Source organism: Equus asinus, chromosome 5, assembly GCF_041296235.1.
Source record: "Equus asinus isolate D_3611 breed Donkey chromosome 5, EquAss-T2T_v2, whole genome shotgun sequence".
NCBI lineage: Eukaryota > Metazoa > Chordata > Mammalia > Perissodactyla > Equidae > Equus > Equus asinus.
In genome coordinates this window covers 96,284,542-96,305,199 of record NC_091794.1, presented here as the reverse complement: position 1 = coordinate 96,305,199, position 20,658 = coordinate 96,284,542, and the positions used below count along the sequence as shown (strand labels likewise).

The 20,658-nt window shown below is 49.7% G+C and overlaps 1 protein-coding gene across 6 annotated transcripts; it reads right to left on the bottom strand.

Annotated features, from left to right (window-relative positions):
• Positions 1-603: 603 nt before the first annotated feature.
• On the bottom strand, positions 604-16,292 carry HMGCL (3-hydroxy-3-methylglutaryl-CoA lyase). 6 transcript variants are annotated; one of them, XM_070510708.1, is made up of 12 exons: positions 16,183-16,277; positions 14,257-14,390; positions 14,040-14,143; positions 13,276-13,336; positions 12,562-12,645; positions 10,426-10,533; positions 9,610-9,705; positions 7,845-7,993; positions 5,460-5,523; positions 3,844-4,032; positions 2,335-2,460; positions 604-1,328 (listed from the first exon to the last, which is right to left on the bottom strand). In XM_070510708.1, exons 6-12 carry the CDS (start codon positions 10,513-10,515, stop codon positions 1,227-1,229), a joined length of 816 nt encoding a protein of 271 aa, XP_070366809.1. In that variant the 5' UTR covers positions 10,516-10,533; positions 12,562-12,645; positions 13,276-13,336; positions 14,040-14,143; positions 14,257-14,390; positions 16,183-16,277; the 3' UTR covers positions 604-1,226. The 6 variants fall into 6 exon arrangements, with proteins under 6 accessions (XP_070366809.1, XP_070366810.1, XP_070366808.1 ...); XM_070510709.1 differs by lacking the exon at positions 14,040-14,143; XM_070510707.1 differs by lacking the exons at positions 13,276-13,336; positions 14,040-14,143.
• Between the last annotated feature and the right edge of the window lie 4,366 nt (positions 16,293-20,658).

Sequence of the window (20,658 nt, the reverse complement as noted above, 5' to 3'; positions counted from 1 at the left end):
TTTGGTGTCTGCCAGACCCTTTCCTCCGAGTCGGCCTGGCATGAACACACAACTGCCTGGAACAGTGGCAATGGGGGCGTCGCCCAGAAGCCGCTGGTTCTGGGAAGTCGAGTTCGAAAACCCTCCAAAGAGCTGGAGCTCAAGTAGGAATCACAGCGCCGATTACGCTCCGCCGGCACACAAACCGTGTGCGGCCAGGGATGGTTTGTCGGCACCCTACCTGCCCTGGTGGGTTAGAAAATGAGGTCATGTTCCCGTTTAAAATAAAGGGAGGGCATACTGGGAGAGGAAACCTGAGCAAAGCAGCAAACGCACAAGGGCTTCCCGCAGCCTGGGGTGCCCGGCAAGGACGACTGACAGGCGCCAGAGCCTGGGGTACAGAAAGCTAAGGGCACCCAGACCCGGAGGAGCAAGTGGCAGCTGCTGCCAGTGGAGGAGCTTGTGCGACAGCCCTGGTCAGAGCCTACAGTCTCAGAAACAGCGCCTCCAGGGGGTTCTGGCCAGCCCTGAGTAAGCCCAAAGCTGCCGAGTTCTGGTCACTATGAATTTGGAGCTCAGGTGGGAAGACAGAGAAAATCCAGAGATTAATAACTTTAGTCCACATTTTCCTCTGAGTGCAAATGTAAAGATGTTTTATTCCCCGACTCTCATACATACACATCTGCACAACAGAATACTGGAATGCTTCTGTGTCATTAAACTGTAGTTACATAAGCTGATTTCACAAATCACATTTAGAGTAGAGATTTTCCAGAGGTGCTGGCGTTGGCAGGTGGCCACCAGAGCTCAGCCCTCACCTCCTTTAGCAAATGCCTTCTGCCAGCTTGGGAAAAAACTCCATACCCCTTTGCCCTATGACATCAGAGAGCAATGTCCCCAGGGGTACGGCAGGGTCGCGCTGGGTAGAGGCGCCTGCTGGCAGATTTACTTCACCCAGAGATGAGACTTGAGGATCAACCCAAGCTGGGGAACTGGGTTCCCAAGTGCCCTGAGGCACTCAGCTCCCAGGCTGCTGGGTCTGTGGTGAAAGGAGCCCTCCAGGAAGGAGGAGCTGAGGCCACGCCGCTCCTGGCCCTCGCCTCCTTTCTGCCAGGACAGACTAGCGCAGGGCTGGCGGAGGTGCCTGCTCTGGTAATTGCACTCCCAGTGCCACGCACTCCCTGGTGCGTCATCCCCGCGTGCCCCTGTTCCTACACAGGCCCCGGGGCTCTGGGTGGGCAGAAGGCTCACAGTTTACAGGTAGCCTGAGCCACTTTCGAGCTGGTTTTTCTGTTCAGGGCTTGACAGATAAAGGTCCCAGCTTCCAGGAGCTTCTGGAGGTTCACACCCTTCGAGAAACAAGTCAGAAGATGCAGTAAGTCATGACATGCCCTCAACACCCAGGGAAACAGACAACTGTGATACTGGAAAAGTAAGGGTGAAGACAAACAGGCTTTGTTCCTCTGATGTGGGACACCGGCTGCCCGTGAGGTCGTGTCCTTCTGGCGTCTGGGGTTGGCCCTGTGACTCCCCCTGTGTAAGATGCCTCAATCTGTGCCACGGCTTGTAGTGCTGCCACCAGGGTAAGATCTCATGCGTCTTATCCATCTCCAGGGCCTAGCACAGGGCCTGGCCCATGGTAGTCAAAGACTGCATATTGACGTGAGGACTGTGAGGCAGAGAGAGGCAGGAGGGCAAACACCAACTAAAAGGGCCGCACCAAAACCTCTGTTCATCACAATAGCTCAGACTGACTCATGTGTCCCGTATGCTCAGCTCTGGGCCAAGCATTCTACATTTTCCTACCTAATCCTCCTAACAGCCCTATAAGACAAGTGCTATTAATATTCCCATTTCTTAGGCCCAGAGAGGTGAAGTAATTTGTCAGGTCACACAGCCTGTGAGTGGCAGGATTAGGTTTTAAACTCAGTTCCCTCTGATCCCAAAGCACAGACGCTATGCTGCTTCCAACCCACACTGAGGGCCCTTACTGACTCTGACAGAGCCCGGGGGTCTGTCTCACTCCACTGCCCTCATTTTTCAGAGAATGAAACAAAGATCCAGGGGGAGCTGACTCATTTCAGGTCACAGGCCGACCCCTTGCAGGGCTCCTTCCCCACACCACAGCGCCTCCCCGAACTGAGCTGTCTGTCAACTCGCACTGAGCCTGGCCTTGTGGCCTCAATCAACCACACTCTGCCATTCTGAAAACATCCCTAATCCCCAGCACACTTCCCCTCTTAACAGCACCCCGCCCCCCAACCCTAAACAAACCCCATGGGCTTCTGTCCTCTGGCTTCAGGCTGAGCTCCGGGCAGTTCAAGGCTACCACCACCAGGGGGCAGGCGGGCTTACCGTGTGAATGCCCAAGCCGGCCAGCATGTAGACGAGGTCCTCAGTAGCTAAGTTTCCGGATGCCCCCTGTGCATAGGGACAGCCTCCAAGTCCTGCTACAGAAGAGTCCACGACACTCACCCCCATCTGGAAACATAAGGATGGTGAGACATGGCTGTCACTGTGGGGACCAGAGCCTACAAAGCTAGTCCTTATAAACCTCTCAATCAACTGCTGCCTGAAATTCCACTGAGTTGTATTCATTCATTTGGCTAAGAATTCTGTAAAGTGAAAATCCCACTGAAAGAAAGTGACAGTGTTTCTCCTTTTAGTTCCTGGAACAGTGTGAGTCTTCTGTGGACATAGTGTTTCCTTTGCCAGGAATATCTTCCCTCAGTTCCTTTCATGGCGGACTCCTTCTCACCCTAAGGTCTCAGCCTAAAAGCCACTACCTCAGAGAGGCCGTTCCTGATCACCAGCGACCTAAAGTAACCCCCTCGCCCGCTGAGATTTCAGGCCCGTTGTTAAGGCTGCTCTCACTTCAAGTCCGGCCCCTCACCCCACGGGGCCCATTTCCCCAGGCCAGGTGCTGCTCGCTCTCCTAGGTGACTGCCACATTCTCCTCTCTCCTAATCCTCTAACAGACCCTAACCTTGACAACCACAACTCTGAGGAAACAGACCCAGAAGGCAACAGAGCCCCTGGCTTAAAGACATGAGCCTCTAGGAGATAATTTGAGATTTAAAAAAAAAAAAGAAAGAAAGAAAGAAAGAAAGAAAGAAAAAAAAGGTGGCCCAAGATTGCCCTAAAGACAATAGATTAGACTTGGCCTAAGGCTACAGCAAGGGAGCCTGTGGTGAGACACTCAGAACTTCCTAAGAGCTGCCTGTCCATGGAATCATCATTCTGGGCCAGCCCATCAGAAGTAAACCTCAAGGGAAACCCATTTAGTCCAATCTTCAGGCTACAACATTCAAGGCTCTCCCTGTGAGCGACCTCTGCCTACCTCCCTGCGTCCTGTCTCCTCGCCCGCCCCCTCCACATATGCGCGTGCATGCATGTACACACACACACACGTGCATGCTGTCACAGGGCAGGGTCCGTCCAGGAGTCCTCCCTCAACCCCAGCTTAGTCCCACAAAGCGGTGCTGCCCAGGCACCTTCCCGCTTCCCTTTCAGCCGCTCAGCTTCACGGCCACAGGCCTCTTGCGGCAAATCCTCTCCGACCTCCCCAGCTGGGGTGGGCGCCCTCCTCAGTGCCATGCTCCCTCTCTCTCCCTGGCACTTGTCACAATATATTAGGATCATCACCTAGCTCCCTCGACTGTCTCCCCTAACAGACAGATGGGCGCTTTCACGGCAGGGGCTCATGTCTGTGTCCAAGGTGGCCAGCCCAGGGCCCGGCACACAGGCATCAGCATTCCACACAGTGAACGCTGGCTGAAAGAATAAAGAGAACAGGGCTGTCCCGCCGCCATGTCCTTTGGGAGAAGGGACACGTGCCTTTCTCCTAGGAGATGCCCTGATTACCTGCAGGGCCATCAAGGTGTTGGCCAGGGCCTGGCCATAGGTGTCATGGCAGTGGACAGCCAGGGCAGCCACAGGCACTTCCTGCATGACAGCAGACAGCATATCCTTCATGCCCCCGGGGGTGCCCACGCCGATGGTGTCCCCCAGGGAGATCTCGTAGCAGCCCATTGAGTACATCTTCTTGGTGACCTGGGGAAACAAGCAGGCGCTGGAGGACACCAGATTCCTCCCTCCGCCAGGGGTCCTTCGCCTGTGCAGAACATCTGAAGCACTAAAATCCTATCGGATCGCAGGCTCCTTACAGCTTTGAGTGGGGATGATAATTCTCATTCTGCTCCAGAAGCCTGGGACGTAAGGGAGCGCCGGCCGCTGGTGCGGGCACCGGGGCTCCAACTCCTGGGCGCGCCTCCCACCCACTCGAACTTCAGTCCTTCACTTACCACCTTCGCACTGTGTCAGACCCAGGCACTGGCGTCAGTAAGACTCAGTCCTTTCACAGAGCTTTACCCTCACGAAGAAGATCTGTGAAGTCATGGGTCTGACGTGCTAGTTATACAGTTTTAATAGAAGTACCTAACTGTTTAAATGTTTAGAAGCCCATTTGCAAACCCGTAAAATCACTGCAAAACCAGAGCAAGGTCTGCCCCGCCCGAGGAGATGCTGCCCCCACTGTTCTGCTGGAGAAGGCAGAGGAAGGACGTGGCAGGCACAAGGGCCCAGATGATACTCCACAGTGGTCTGCTGGACGGAGGAGCCGGTGAGCACCCCCACTGCCCACGCGGGCAGAGCTGAGGCGCAGCGGCAGCCTGTGGGGCAGAGGGGCAGAGGAGGGCGCAGGCTCGGCAGCGCCGTGATGCTGGATTAAAATCCCAGATCTGCTGCTCTCTAGCTGTGGGACCTTGGCAAGGGACTTTGCTGATTTCTGAGAAACAGTGGGGAGCCTCTGTAGGGCTACGGTGAGGCGGCGGCACTGGGAGGCTGGGACCTGGGCCCAGCGCCGCTCAGTCAGCGGCTGCTCCCGTCACCACTCCTCACTCCTGGATGCTCCATGGTGTTGTGGGAAGAGCAAGTGGGCTTTGGAGGGAAACAAGATGGGGGCTGAGACCCGGTTTCACCATCTGCAACCTGCACGGCAAGGTGGTCAGTCTGTTTCCTCAACTCTCAAGTCTGCAGGGTGGTTCTGAGGACTAAATGACACGAGCTCTTGGGTTGCTCAGACTCAGTCCCCACGCTGGTTCTTCTCAGAGCTGACTGGTTGCTGCTCAGAGGCTGTCAAGTGGCCTCTCTGGCCGCCACGAGGAACTGCAGGGACCCGTGGGGGAGGAACCCCTCTGCAGAGCATTATCACCTCAACCATCACGCGGACTGAGCAGGATGGAAACAATTGCTGGCTTCCACGACGGAGTGGAGGGCAGGGGGTTCCGAGGCTCCCGGCCAGGCAAGGAGGGGGCCTCCAGGAGCCAGCGCAGGGCTGTGCTCTCAGAGGGGCTTAATGAAGGAGCTGGGTGAACCAATGAAATCAGTGACCCGCCAGCAAAGGGGGAACCCAGGCCCTCGGAGCAGGCGAGGCCCCACCCCTCAGAAAAGCCCCCTCCGACGTGCACACACACACACACCTCAGCGACTTTGGCTGGGGAGATCTTCCCTTCATAGGGGCATCCAAGTGCACAGGAGACGTACCTGTGGGAAGACAGGGGAGGAATGGTGTCACAGCCCCCGAGCTCTGTGGCCAGCAGGCTGGGGCAGGGTGGCTGTCTGACACCTCCCCGGTTTGCCCGCAATCAGAAGCTGAAGCTGGGCAGGAGGCTACGTCGAGGCTATGTCAATGATGGAGAGCCAGAACGAAGGTAGTGCCACTCATCAGTGCCAGGAGGGGGCAGTGGAGAGCCACAGCCAGGGAGGGAGGGGACTGAGAGGCCTGTAGCTCAGGAAGCAGGGGTCGCACAGGTCTCAGGAGAGGCAACCAGAGAGCAGGCAGAGGAGGAGAAGCTGGCCAGGGCAGTGTGAGCAGACACCAGAGCCCCAGAGACGAGAGGGAAAGTGGCATGTGGGCCGGGGCGGCTGGGGCCCATACTCAAAGGTGGGGACCGAGGACTGATGAAACCAAAGGCAGGAACAAAAGAGCTGGGCTGGCCTGAGGCCAAAGGATCAGCTGCTCTGCTGCGTTGCCAGAGGATTCACACACTCATTTATTCAACTGGCATTTACTGAGTTGCCCACCATGTGCCAGGCACTCAGGCAGCGCCTGGAGTGAACAAGACTGACTAGGTCCCTAGCCTCACAGAGCTTATTTCAAGTCAGGGAGAGAGCCGATAAAAAGACGACCAATGAGTGAATGGGATGATCTCAGAAAGCGATGTGCTATCAAGGAGGAACAGGAAAGTGTGACAGGAGCAACTGGAGGGGGCCAAGAACAGCTAGGGTGGTCCAGGAAGATCTCTGTGGAGACATGACACTGAGCTGAGAGAACGGGGAGAGCCATGGAAGGGCACTGCGGGCAGAGAGAGGAGCCAGGGCAGAGGCCCTGAGACGGAAGAGCAGGCGTGCTCAGACAGAGAACCAAGGGAGAAGAGCTGAGGCGTGGAGAGCAAGGGGCAGAGGAGAACGAGATGAGGTCGCAGAGGCGGGCACAGGCCGCGGGTCAGCGGCCCCTGTGAGCTACGGTAAGGAGTCTGGGTCCCGGAGGCAGGCAGCTTCTATTCTCACCCGCCCCGCTGGAGATGAGGCGCCGCTAAGACCTTTCCAAGTCTAGCGAACTATTCTGCATGGTAAGAGGCATAATAAATGTTTGCTGGATAAATAATTGCAGACTCAAAGATCTGTAAATTTTTCCATTTTAATTCTTCCCCTTATTCTCCAGTCATTGCTGAGCAATGAAAAGACAAGACAGATACTGAGGAAAGAGCACAGGCTTCTGAGTCAGGCAGACCTGACGAGCCGCCGCTTCCCCACCCATCCATCTGCCCATCAGTTCCTGAGCACCTACTGTGTGCTAGCCCTGAGCCAGGAGAGGGAGCACACCAGGACTAGGAAAGATGGGGGCCCCGCCCTCACGGAGAGCACGGTCTAGTGGTGGTGGGAGGAGGGGAGAATTTAACATGCTGCTAAGTGCCATGTTAGCAGATGTCCAGGGAACTACGGGAGCACGGAGGAGGGGCACCAACTCCAGCTGAAGGACACAGAAAGCTTCTTGGAGGAACTGGCATCCATGAGGGGACCTGAAGATGAGCAAGAGTTAGCCCTGACAAGTAGGCTGCAGGAGGAAAGGAGTTTTGAGTCCATGGAAAGTGCGTGCAAAGGCTCAGAGGCAAGAGAAAGTGGGAGCATGTGAGAAACGGAAAGAAGCTCCAGTTGGGCTAGAATGCAGCGTGCAAAGGAAGCAGGGCAGAAGCATGCAGGGAGAGACGAGGCTGCAGAGAGTGGAGGCGGCATGTAAATCACGCTGAAAAGTCTGGAGTCGGGGCGTCACTGACAGGTTTTCAACCAGGGAGGGATGTGATCAGATGCGCACTTTGACAGAGTCCTCTGGCTGCAGTCTGGACAGCTGGGTGACCCTACAGCAGACTCTTCATCCTCCTGAGCCTCTGTCTTGTCATCTGTAAGCAGGGACAGCCCCTCCTTGCTGGGCGATTGTGAGGCTACAGTTAGATAATGCAGGGACCACGCCTGGCACTGCTGCTACTAAAGACGTGAAGCTGGAGACTTAGAGACCTAGCAGATTCTTCAGGGATCTGTCAAGAGTTGGTGGTGGAGCCAGGATTAAACTGACCTCCACGAACCCCGTTTAGTGGCCTGTCCTGCTAGATCCACTGGTGAACAGACCCCAAAGTCAGGTTTGGGGAAAGCAGTTGCTAGGATTTCTTCTGACCACATTCACTTGGGAAAAGCGCCTAGGTGTGGAGCTCCTGCCTGCACCCAAGAGGAGGAGTTGGCAGGGGAGGGTTGCTGGAGTCAGAGCGCAGCCCACTCCAGAGGGTACGAGGAGAGGGGCCCAGACTCACCCTCGCACAGGGATGCTGGCCGCCCGAGCTGCCTTCAGGACTTCACCGAACCGCTGAATGCTCTCCTCGATGGAGCAGTTGATGTTCTTCTTGGTGAAGAGCTCCGAGGCGGCTCCAAAGACGGCTACTTCCTTGGCTCCCGCGGCCACCTGCCAACAGCCAGGTGACTTCCTCTCAGCATTTTCTCTTCAAAGAACAGTGACACAGAATGGCCAAACTCTCGTCTTATAATGGATTTTATGATAAATGAATGTTAGAGGCTGAACCATGTCCTTCCCAAAAAGATCTGTTGAAATCCTGACCCCCAGGACCTCAGAGTGGGACTTTTTGGAAATAGGGTCACTGCAGATTAACTAGTTAAGATAAGGTCATATTGGTCCCTATTCCAATATAAGTGGTGTCGTTATAAGACGGCAGCCATGTGAAGAGAGAGAGACACAGAGCAGAAGGCCAGTGAAGACGGAGGCAGATGCTGGAGTGACGCATCTACAAGCCAAGAAGGCCAGGGGCTGCCAGCTGCCACCAGAAACTAGGAGAGGAGAATGGAGAAGGTCCTCTCCCTCAGAGCCCGCAGTAGGAACCCACGCTGCCAACACCTTGATTTCAGATTTCTCACCTTTAGAACTGTGAGAGAAGACATTTCTGTTATTTTAAGCCACTTAGTTTTTGGTATGTTAATGGCAGCTGTAGGAAATTAATACAGTGAATTATATTTCAATAATAATGAAATCTTGGGGGGCCGGCCTGGTGGTGCATCAGTTAAGTTCACACGTCCCACTTCTCTGCGGCCCGGGGTTCACCAGTTCAGATCCCGGGTGCAGACATGGCACCGCCTGGCAAAAGCCATACTGTGGCAGGCGTCCCATATATAAAGCAGAGAAAGATGGGCATGGATGTTGGCTCAGGGCCAATCTTCCTTAGCAAAAAAAAAAAAAAAAGAGGAGAATTGGCAGCAGTTAGCTCGGGGCTAATCTTCCTCAAAAAAGAAAAAGAAAGAAATCTTGGCCTTCCCCCAAGGACCAAGACTGTTGCTGCCATCACCACCCTGGAAGTCACTCTTAAAAGAAGCTTTTTGCCTAAGGGGCTGGCCCTGTGGCTGAGTGGTTGGGTTTGCACGCTCCACTGCAGGCGGCCCAGTGTTTCATTGGTTCGAATCCTGGGCGCGGACATGGCACTGCTCATTAAGCCACGCTGAGGTCGCGTCCCACGTGCCACGACTGGAAGGACCCACAACTAAGAATATACAACTATGTACCAGGGGACTTTGGGGAGAAAAAGGGAAAAAAAATAAAATCTTTAAAAAAGAAGCTTTTGGCCTAAATTCAGAATCAACATCTCCAATGATGTTTTCATCTAAAATTATAAGAAAGTTGGCAGATACTAACAACTATTTTTGAAACTCTTGTGGAGACCTTGATTATCTTTCTTTAAAGAGGAAAGAGGTAATAAGATGAGCTAATATTTATGAAGCAATTATCTTCTGCCAGGCTCTTGCCAAGCGATGTACATGCACTCTATCTTCCAAGAGCCTCACAACGTTGGGTTCCACCATAGCCCTATTTTATAGGCGGAATCTGAGGCTCAGAGAGGTTAAGGAGCTTGTCAAGATCAGAGAGCTGGGAGTGGCAGGGCCAGGACTGCTCCCGCGTCTGTCTGACGGTGCTCATTACCATTGGAGACAAGTCATTCACAGAGACATCCCAGGACAGGGACCAAGGCCATCCATCTCACTTCAGGGGCCCCCACCCACAAGCTAGTCTCTTACCGCTGCCTGGAAGCCTTTGAAATTTGGGGTCAGGACTGGGTAGTTGATGCCAGGATATTTCTGGATGCCCTTCAAGACTTCAGTGTGGTCAGCCATCTGAGAGCCAAAGGAGACAGTGACCAGTCATTGCCAGGGGCATGCAGAGCGCTCCAGCACAGAAAACCTTTTTATTGTAAAACCTCTGTTCGCCAGAACCCGCGGAGAATGAGTCCTTTTGCAGAGCCGAGTCTCCCCAATGCTTTTAGTTTGTTTGCAGATGGGCTAGAAGGCTCCCCGGTGTGGGTGATACCCCCAGTTTCTCCATATGGCCCATACCGCCAGCTTTACATGAACAGTAACGGCAGTAACACCACGACCAGCCGTTGACTGAGAGGGTCCTCCGAGCCAGGCACCGGGCTCAGCTCTCTCTGTGCTATTTAACGCTCGGCTGGAACAGGATCTTTCTTCCCACCTGACTGTCTCTGTGAAGAAGTTGCTAGTCTTTCCCTTTTACAAACACAGAAACTGCGTCTCTAGCCAGGCCTAAAGATTCTAGACTTCTAGAGCCAGAGGACACCTGCGAGGTCCTTTTCAACCTGGAGAGGGGAAGGCCTCCCCAAGTCACCAAGCAAGGCAGGGCAGAGCTAAGCCTGAGGCCACGCCTCCTGCCTCCTGGGCGAGGTTCCCTTGCTGGACGGCGCTCCTGCGCATCACCTGAGACCTCGCAGAACCAGACGCCTGCATAGCTATGTTCAGGGCTTCTACTCACGTCCAGAAAATGCAAAACGTTACAGCCTCTCATCTGAGAAACACCTCTTGCTGAGGGCTAGGGCTCACCTGGGGAACCCACTTAGGGGACACAAAGCTGGTGGCTTCTATAACGGGAAGTCCTGCTTCAGAAAGCATGTCTATCAGCTTGATTTTCATGGCAGTGGGGACGATATTCTGTAATGGAGAGGGAAAGAGCAGAAAGGCAGGTCAGCAAAGGTGGGAATACAACGGTCTCAGAGAGCAGTGCCTGTCATTTCCAGGCCTTTGCTCCAGCAGGCACTTCACTGTCCCAACTTCCAAACACCAACACGCATTCACGTGTAATCCTCGCCCAAAGGCGGGGTACACCGCATGTCTTCGAGTTCTACAGACAGCATTTTGCAGTGGAGGGTTAATATTTACCTGAAAAGGAGTTAATATTTACACAAAAACAATATTTTTCTGCCATACAGGCTTTTTCTTAAGTAAATGTTTGTTAATTTATGACCTCATTATAAACAAATTGAGAGCAACGTGTCATGGCCTGAAAGGGCACATAACTAACCCTCTGGGTCCTATGAGATGGGCCCCCAAAATATCACACCCTCCCCTTTTGTGTCTCCCAACTGGCACAGATCTCATCCTCACCTGTTCAGCCTATTGCTTCTTTCTGCACCCCCACCCCCGCCATGTCTAGCTGCTCACCACACTCCACGGGGTCCTCTTTCCAAATTTACATCATTACCCCATGCTATTATGGCATGGTCTCACTCTACCAATTCATCCCACTCAGGAATCCTTCCAAAACACAGTCTCCATTATGTCACCTGCCTGCTCAAAAGCCTTCTATGGCTCCCTAGTACTTACAGGATTAGGTCAAAAATCCTAAGAATCCCAAGTCCTTCCTGCCAGGCCCTTGCCCAACCCCCTTCCAATTCCTCTCCCACCACTCTACCTTAATCCATTCCACAAGGAATTTTTGAGAGCCCTCCATGTTCCAGGGATTGTACTAGGTGCCAGGGACACAGCGGTGAGCAGAAGAGACAGGATTCTGCTCTCATAGAGCTTACGGTTTATTGTTTCTAACAAGTACTATTTTTTTTTTTAAAGATTTTATTTTTCCTTTCCCCCCCTAAAGCCCCTGAAACATAGTTGTATATTTTTAGTTGTGGGTCCTTCTAGTTGTCGCATGTGGGACGCCGTCTCAGCATGGCCTGAAGAGCGGTGCCATGTCTGCGCCCACGATCCAAACCAGTGAAACCCTGGGCCGCCACAGCAGAGTGTGCGAGCTTAACCACTTGGCCACGGGGCTGGCCGCCAGCACTCACGATTAAAGCAAAGCTACTCATGCTTTAAAAAAAAAAGGAACAAGCTGTTCTTCTTGAAAAACTAATTAATACATCATTATTTCAGTAAAAAAACATGCCAAAACCGAAAGAAAAACCCCCGTAAAACCTCCGAGACATAACACTATTAACAGCCCACCATGTAACTTTCTAGGTCTGTGCAGTCCAAGGCACGAGACACTAGCTACAAGTGGTTATTTAGTTTAATTAAAATTACATAAAAACAAAAATTCAGTTCCCCAGCCACACTAGCCACATCTCAAGTGCGCAACAGCCACATGTGTCTAGTGGCCACCACACGGGATGGCTCAAGTCTAGAACATTTCCATCTTCACAGAGAGTTCTATTGGACAGCAATGTTCTAGATCCTTTGCTAGGTAGATGCTCCCACACATATATATACTTTGTTTCTAACGCAAAACTCTAAGATTAAAAAATATATATACTATTTTATAATCTGCTTGAGTCACTTAACATATGCCTGTGTAATGAACAGCTTCATAATATTCTATTTTATGGAAAGTCATTAACGTATTTGATCTATCTTTCCCCACACTGAGCAATGAGGTTGTTTCCAACTGTTGTGCTATTCAACAGGGTTGTAAGGAACATCCCCGAAGACAGATCTTTGAATGTGGCAGCACTTACCCTCCAGCCCGCCCCATGGGGCCGTGAGATGGACTCGGGGACACCACACCTGTTGCACCATCATCTTGGATCACTTAACTGTCCCAGCTGTCTGCCTGGCCTCCGCGACCCGGCCCAAGTCCAGCATGGCGATCACGTCTGGTAAAGCTCTATCCATCCCATCCCCACTGCACCTACCACATGGACCTCTCAACGCTCGAAACCCCTTTTTTGATTGATCCATCTTTACCTTTTCATTTTGTAGTCCGTCTCGGGGACCAACTTCCACAATTTTCACTCGTTTTGGGAAAGTACCCACAGATGAGGTGCTGACCTTTGGTTTAAAAGAGAAAACAAAAGTAACAGGAAGAGACTGTCACAATTCTCCAGGGGCACAAATCTAAAAGAATGGTTGCATCTTCACTAACACTGAGACAAGAAGCAATTTCTTACCATTTAATCACATTTGGTCTGTTTTAGAATTAAGAACAAAAAGAATATTTCACTTAGAAACAGGAATGAGCAAGAGATTCACGCCCCCGGTACAGGCCCTTTTCCAGCTCCCCTAAGTCCAGACCCATTTCCAACAGCTTATCTGATAGCTGACCGTTCAGGTTGTTTCTTACACAAACCTGTCTGCACCTCTCAAACTTAGGACTTCCCAAACAGAACTGTTTCATTACTGCTAAAGCTCAGCCTGACTTCCTCTTTTCTATCTCAGTAAAAAGCATCCCATGCATCCTGTTGTTTAAGCCAGAAAGCTGACTCATCCCCTCCCCCATTCACATGGCCTATAAGGTTCTTACCATTTGGCTCCTGCTGATCTTTTTTTTAATTTAATTTTTTTTGAGGAAGATTAGTCCTGAGCTAACTACTGCCAATCCTCCTCTTTTTTGCTGAGGAAGACTGGCCCTGAGCTAACATCCATGCCTGTCTTCCTCTGCTTTATACGTGGGACACCTACCACAGCATGGCTTTTTGCCAAGCACTGCCTTGTCCGCACCTGGGATCCGAACCGGCAAACCCTGAGCCAACGAGAAGCAGAACGTGCGAACTTTACCCCTGAGCCACTGGGCCGGCCCCTCCTGCTGATGTTGATGAACTTACTGCTTCCTACTGTTCTACACGCCACCTCCCCCCCGCCCCTCGCCCCTCGCCCCCACGGCGGTCCAGTCCCACAGCAGGGCCTCAGTGCTGACTGTTCCCTAGGCCCAGAATGCTCTTCCCACATCGGGCTCCCACTCACCTTTCAGTCGTAGATAGGCCTCCCCTGACCACCCTTTCTAAAACTGCCCATCCCCTCACCCTTGTTATTTTCTACTTCAGGGCTGTAACTCCTGCCTTCAGAGCACTGCTAAATAATCCCTCCAGGACAACATAAGCTCTCTGAGGGACTCTGTCTCAACCTCCACTTCATCCCTCGTGTTTGGCCCTGTGCTTGGCACAAAGCAGGCACTCACTAAAAAGTTACTGAAATAACAAATAAATGCACGCAGGGCAGAGCTGCCCCAGAGGAGGGCAATTACTGGGGGCAAGAAGGAGTAGTCAGTCTTGGACTCTGTGGGGATGGACGGATGGAGAGGGCTCCGTTCTGTTACAGTCGCAAGCTGGGTGATGACAAGGTGACTGGGTTCGAGGGGAGGTGACACCTTCAACTGCCGAAGACATTAAAAAAATGGCCTTGAGTCTCCTCTATATAAACTCTGCCCCAAATCTTCCCTTTCTCACCACCAAGTGATACAAGGCTTATTTTCCCTCGTTCCCCATCTCTTCTTAATGCTCCAAATCTTCAAACTAACTTCGTTTTACCAGATTCAATCCGGATGAAGATACTGCAATAGGGTGAGGAGAAAGGTGCACTGTGTAAGCTGCTGGGATCCCAAACTCCTGAAACTCTTCAGGAAACATTCCCTGCTATGGACCAGCTGGAACTTGAACAACTCACCTGACTGCCCTTGGTTCTAGCAGCAGAGCTTCCTAGAGACTAAGGTGATGTGCCCTTGAATTCCATGAAGTCAACAGGCTAAGCGGGAAGGTCTCCCTCCAACAGGGACGTTCAGCCTGTGCTGGTACATGACCCTGAAATGATCCCACTGGGACGTAAGCTTCCTGAGGCAGGAACCGTGTTTTACCCATTGCTATACTTCCGAGGCCCCGGGACGTCACAGGGGCTCAATAAATAACTGCTGAACGTTGTTGAAAGAATGTGGAACTTGCTTCCAAGTTCCTTTTATTGGAAACAGAATAAACTTAATTCCACTTCCTTCTCCAATAACAACTCTTCATATAATAACAACAAAATAACAATTCACATTTATTAAGCATTTAATTTTTGACAGGCACTTATAAGAGCCTTCTACCTATTAACCCATTTCATCCTCTCAACAACCTTCTTAGGTGGGAACCATTATCCCTATTTTACAGTGGGAGATCTGAAGCCCAAAGAGATGAAGTAACTTTCCCAAGGTTACATGTTTACCTAGTCACTGAGCCAGTATCTGAACCTGGCAATGCGGGTGTAGAGCGCATGCTCTTAATCCCTAGGCCACGTTGCCTTTTTCCACCCTTCGGCCGTCCCAGGTTTCCTGTCTTGGTTAGACACCCACGTCCTTCCCTCTGTAAAGGTCTGCTCAGAGATGACCTAACCACACAAGTCCTGAGCCACAGCCTTCCGGGCTACAGTGTATCTACATCAACACCTAATACTGACGGAAGGCCAGGGCTAACTCCAGCATCAGGACCTCATTCAGTCCCTACATGGCGGGGCCTATCATACCGCAACTGCACAGAGAAATAAACCGCCTCAGAAAGATTACCCCGAATCACCCAGCTGGGGAGTGGGGAAGCTGGGTCCTGACCGTCTGGGTCTGATACCAGTCTACGCTGGTAACCCCCTGGAGGGCCCATCACCACCATCGCATTACACTAGGCATTTTTTCCAAAACACCTTAATATCATCTCATTTAGTTTTCTTAACTTTTCAAGTTGGAATTACCATCTTTATCACACAGAGGACAACTGGTGGAGGAGGGGGCCCAGTAGACACTAAAGTGGCTTTCTGAGAGGGGCCCACGGCCAAGGCGGTGTACGTCTCCCCACTGCGGTTACAACTCCTAAACTCTCTAAGGCAAAACCACGAGCGACGACCACTCACTGAGAGCTAGAACAGCCTCAAACGCTTTACCTACACTGTCTTTAATCTCCAAAACCCCGTGGGACGGTTTATCCGCGTTATATATGAGAAAACCGAGGTTTAGAGTCAACAACTGCCGCTCAGCCTAGAAAGTGGGAGACCCACTGGGACACGAGCACAGCTCGAGCTCTAACCGACACAATTGCTTCAACCTTTCGTGCAACTAGCCTCCTAGGCTTTCCCTCAACCACGGAGCGTGAGAGGGGCGGCAACACCAGGAGCGAACAGGCCCCAAGTAAAGTTCAGGGGAACCGGGGCCCGAACCTCGGGCCCCCGAGCCCCGCTCGGCGAGCGGGTACGGCTCGCGCAGCGCCCCGAGACGCCCCAGGAGCTGCACACGGAGGGGGGAGCGGGGGGGCCGCGGCTTGTTCCGCGCGGAAGGGACGGGACTCGCAATGCGCGCCGAGGAGCCTGGAGAGTTCGGAAGCTCACTTAGCGGGAGAAGCTGCCAGGGTCACCGGGAGGCGATCGGGACAGGGAGCTGGGACGCCCGGGTAGGGCAAGTGGCTCCCGTCCCTGGGCCTCAGTTTCCCCATGCCCCTCGAGGGATTTGGGCGGGACAGAGAGGGCCCTTCCGACTCTGGCCTGAGGCTGTCCGAGAGCAGCCGCCGCGGGCCACGCGCCGACCGCGACCGTCGCGGCGCCGGCAGAGCCCCCCTCGGCGGCCGGGGCACTTACAGCCCGCAGGGACGCCAAGCCCGCCAGTCGCCGCGGCAGCCCCTTCCGCACTGTCGCCATCTTGGCCCGGCTTCCACCGCGGCCGCCGACTGAGGCCCACGTGACCGCCGGCCGTCAGGGGGCGGGGCGACGTGGGGACGCTCCGCGCTGGCCCCGCCCCCGCTCCGCCCCCTCATCGATTTTATTCCCTCTGGTGGGTTCTTTTTTTGTCCACTTTGTCTTTTCTGAGCACCTGTTATACGCCGGGCAAAGGGAGGCGCCGGCACTCTAAAGATGAACAAAAATTAACCGAAGTCTCTGACTTCATGAGTTTAGAATCCAGGAGGTGTGGGGAGACATATTAATAACACACAAATAGTTGTATAATTACTGCCTTTCACAATCTCGAGATGAAGCATTACTATTTGCCAATCACTGCTCTGCGTTCTTTGAGCGTATTAACTCATTCAGCACGATCTTCAGGATTCAAATGCAGGCAGCTGACTCCAGAGAGAAAAGGATCCTTTGATTTCATACCGTGAAGGATGAGTAAGATCTATCCAGGTAAAGAAGTTACATGAAAAGCTTTCCAGACAGAAAGCATAGCACACGCAAAGGCCCTGAAGCAAAGAAATGGAAGGCTTAGAGCAGTGTTTTTCAAAATGCATGCTGTGCCCCATTAATTGGTCATAATATCAATTTCGTGGGTACCAACTTTTTAAAAAAAATACAATAGAAACTATCAGAGTGCATTGTATAAATAGTAAAGCTAAATACTGCTTTGTAAAACTTTTGTTATTATATATGTCAACCAGGTTGCAATGTGAAATACATTTCTAACCGTAGGCTGCCATTAGAAATGTTTGGAAAACATTGTTTTAGAAAGATGAAGACCAGAAGGATTGGAGGGTAGGGAGGGAGTAGGAAAGGGACGTAATAGTAATAGTGAGACAGGAGAAATTGGCAGGGAGCATACCACGGGGCTTTGGGGAACAGGTTAATAACAGCTATCCCAGTACCAGGGCATTTCAAAGGTTTTAAGCAGGGAGATATAATCAAATTTGCCTTCTGTAAATAGTCACTGTGGTTACTGGGTGGGTGGATATCCAAGTGGTGAGTGCACTGACTGGCACTCTCAGGGGAGGCAGAGAAGGCCCTGTCCCTGCCTTCAAGGGGCTTAGATTTCAGCTGGGGAGAGAACATGACATAGTAAGTGTTCTTTTATGCTTTTGCAGCACTGAAAATTTCCTCCCTCATAACAGAGCACTGCTCATAGAATTCTCAAACCTGCAGCTAGATGGCTCAACTCGACCCCAAAATGCTAGCATGGCATTTAAAATAGATACAACTTTCAAGACTTGTACACTGAAAAATACAAACCGTTGCTTAAATTAAAGAAGACATAAATAAATGGAAAGACATCCTGTTGTTCATGAATTAGATTTAATATTAAGATGTCAGTACTACCTAACGTGATCTACAGATTCAATGCAATCCCTATCAAAATGCCAATGACATTCTTTGCAGAAATAAAAAAATCCATCCTAAAATTGATATGAAATCTCAAGAGACCTTGAGTAGCCAAAAAGATCTTGAAAAAGAAGAACAAAGTTGGAGGACTCACACTTCCTGATTTTAAAACTTATTATTTTAATTTTAAAAATGTGGTACTGGCATAAAGGAAGACATATAGACCAATGGAATGGAACTGAGATCACAGAAATAAAGCCTCGAATATATGGCCAACTCATTTTCATCAAGGATCCCAAGACCATTCAATGGGGAAAGGAAAGTCTTTTCAACAAATGGTGCTGGGGAAATTGCATATCCACATGTGAAAGAATGGAGTTGGACCCTTAACTGACACCATATACAAAAATTAACTCAAAATGGATCAAAGACCTAAATGTAAGAGCTAAAACTATAAAACTCTTAGAAGAAAACATAGGGGAAAAGCTTCATGACATTTGATTTAGCAATGATTTCTTGGTTATGACACCAGAATCCCAGGCAACGAAAGAAAAAATACATAAATTGGACTTCATCACTTTTGTGCATCAAAGGGTACTATCAACTGTCAAGAATAAAATGGCAACCTACAAAATGAGAGAAAAAATTCGCAAATCATCTATCTGATAATGGATTAATATCCAGAATATACAAACTCCTAAAACTCAATAATAAATAAAACAACCAACTCAAAAATGGGCAAGGACTTGAATAGACATTTCTCTCAATAAGTTATACACATGGCCAATAAGCAGATGAAAAGATGCCCAACATCACTAATCATTAGAGAAATGCAAATCAAAAAACATAATGAGAATACAACTTCTCACCTTCTAGAATAGCTATATAAAAAAATGACAAATGTGGGCAAGGATGTGGAGAAATTGGAATCCTCAGACATTGCTGGCGGGAATGTAAAATGGTGCAGTCACGATGAAATACAGTATGGCAGTTCCTCAAACACGGAATTACCATATGATCCAGCAATTCCACTTCTAGGTATATACCCCAAAGAATTGAAATCAGGGCTCAAACAGATATCTATACACCCATGTCTCTAACATGTATTTGCAATAGCCAAAAGATGGAAACAACCCAAATGTCCATTAATGTATGAATGGATAAACAAAATGTGGTATATATATATATACAGTATAATATTATTCAGCCTTAAAAAGAAATGAAATTCTGATACCTGGTACAACATGAATAAAGCTTGAAAATATTATGCTAAGCTAGACACAAAAGGACAAGTACCGTATGATTCCACTTGTATGAGGTACTTAGTATATCAAATGCATATAGAAAGAAAGTATAGTGGTTACCAGGGGCGGAGGGGAGAGGGGTATGGGAAGTTATTGTTTAATGGGTACAGAGTCCCAGTATGGGAAGATGAAAACATTCTGAAGGTGGATAGTGGAGATGGTTGCATAACTGTGTGAATGTACTTAATGCCACTGGATCGTATACTCCGAAAGGGTTAAAATGGCAAATTTTAAGTTAGGCATATTTTACCGAAATAAAAAAGTACACACATACACACAATGACTGTTGTTAGGAAAGGCTTGCCTTGCTGGTTCCTGGGCCCCACCACTCCTAGTTGCATTACACATAGTCGGACTCACTCATTTCCTGGCTGCCTCCTGAAAGCACTTGTTGGTAAATTATGCAAGTGTAAATTAGTTACAAGCCCAGCTCTGAGGCAAATGCCTAAAGGACACAGTGGTTTGCTGTGGTCCACAATACCAGCTACGTGGCTGGAACCAAGTAAATAGTAACCGAGATAGTCATACTAGCAAATGTGCGAGAGTCTCCTCAGGGTCACCCTCAGAAGGAATCTTATTTTAACTCAAGATGTGAGAAAAACAACTGAAAAAACTCCAAGGAAGTAGAATAAAGGACAAAATAAAAGGTAGAAATCTGAGTGAAATAGGAAAAAAGTTACAACTGAGAGAAAATCATCCAATTAAAAAAAAGAGGAAACTGACTCTTTGAGACCAATAAAATTGACAACATTGTGTGACCATATTCATCACAAAAAAAGGCATGAATAAAACAAGAGGACAGAATTAAAGACACTACACTGTTCAATGTACAAATTTGTGGACAGTAAAGCTAAAAACTTGGTCGAAATGGATTTTGCAGAAAATCGTAACTTTAAAAAGTGGCTCAAAGATAAAAGAATGTTCACATCCACTAGGACGGCTATAATCAAAAAGACAGTTATTATAAGTGTCGGCAAGGATGTGGAGAAATTGGAACCTTCATACATGACTAGTGGGAATGTAAAATGGTGCAGCTGCTGTGGAAAACAACTTGGCAGTTCCTCAAAAAGCTAAACATAGGGTTATCAAATGACCCAGCAATTCTACTTCCAGGTATAGACCCAAGAGAATTGGAAAGCAGGAACTCAAAGAGATAACTTGTACATCAATATTCATAGTGGCATTATTCACAATAGCCAAAAGACATAAACAAATCAAATGTCCATCAACTGATGACTGGATAAACAAAATGTGGTATATCCATACAATGGAATATTATTCAGCCCTAAAAAGGAATGAAATTTTGATGCATGCAACAACATGAATAAACCTTGTAAATATTATGCTAAGTGAAACAAACCAGACACAAAAGGACAAATTTGCATGATTCCACTTATATGAAATATCTAAAATAGGCAAATTTATAGGAACAGAAAGTAGATTAGAGATTACCGGGGGACTTGGGAGCGTGGGTGGCGAGGAATGGGGAGTTACTGCGTAGAGGGTATAGAGTTTCTCTTTGGAGTAATAAAAATGTTAGAAATGGTGTTGATGGCTGCCTGACGTTGCGTAAGTAATCAGTGCCACTGAATTGTACTCTTAAAAATGGTTAAAGTGATAAATTTTATGTTATATATATATATATATTTTATCACAATTAAAAAGAGAGTTATCATATGACCTAGTAATTCTACTCTGGGTATATACTCAAGAGAAATAAAAA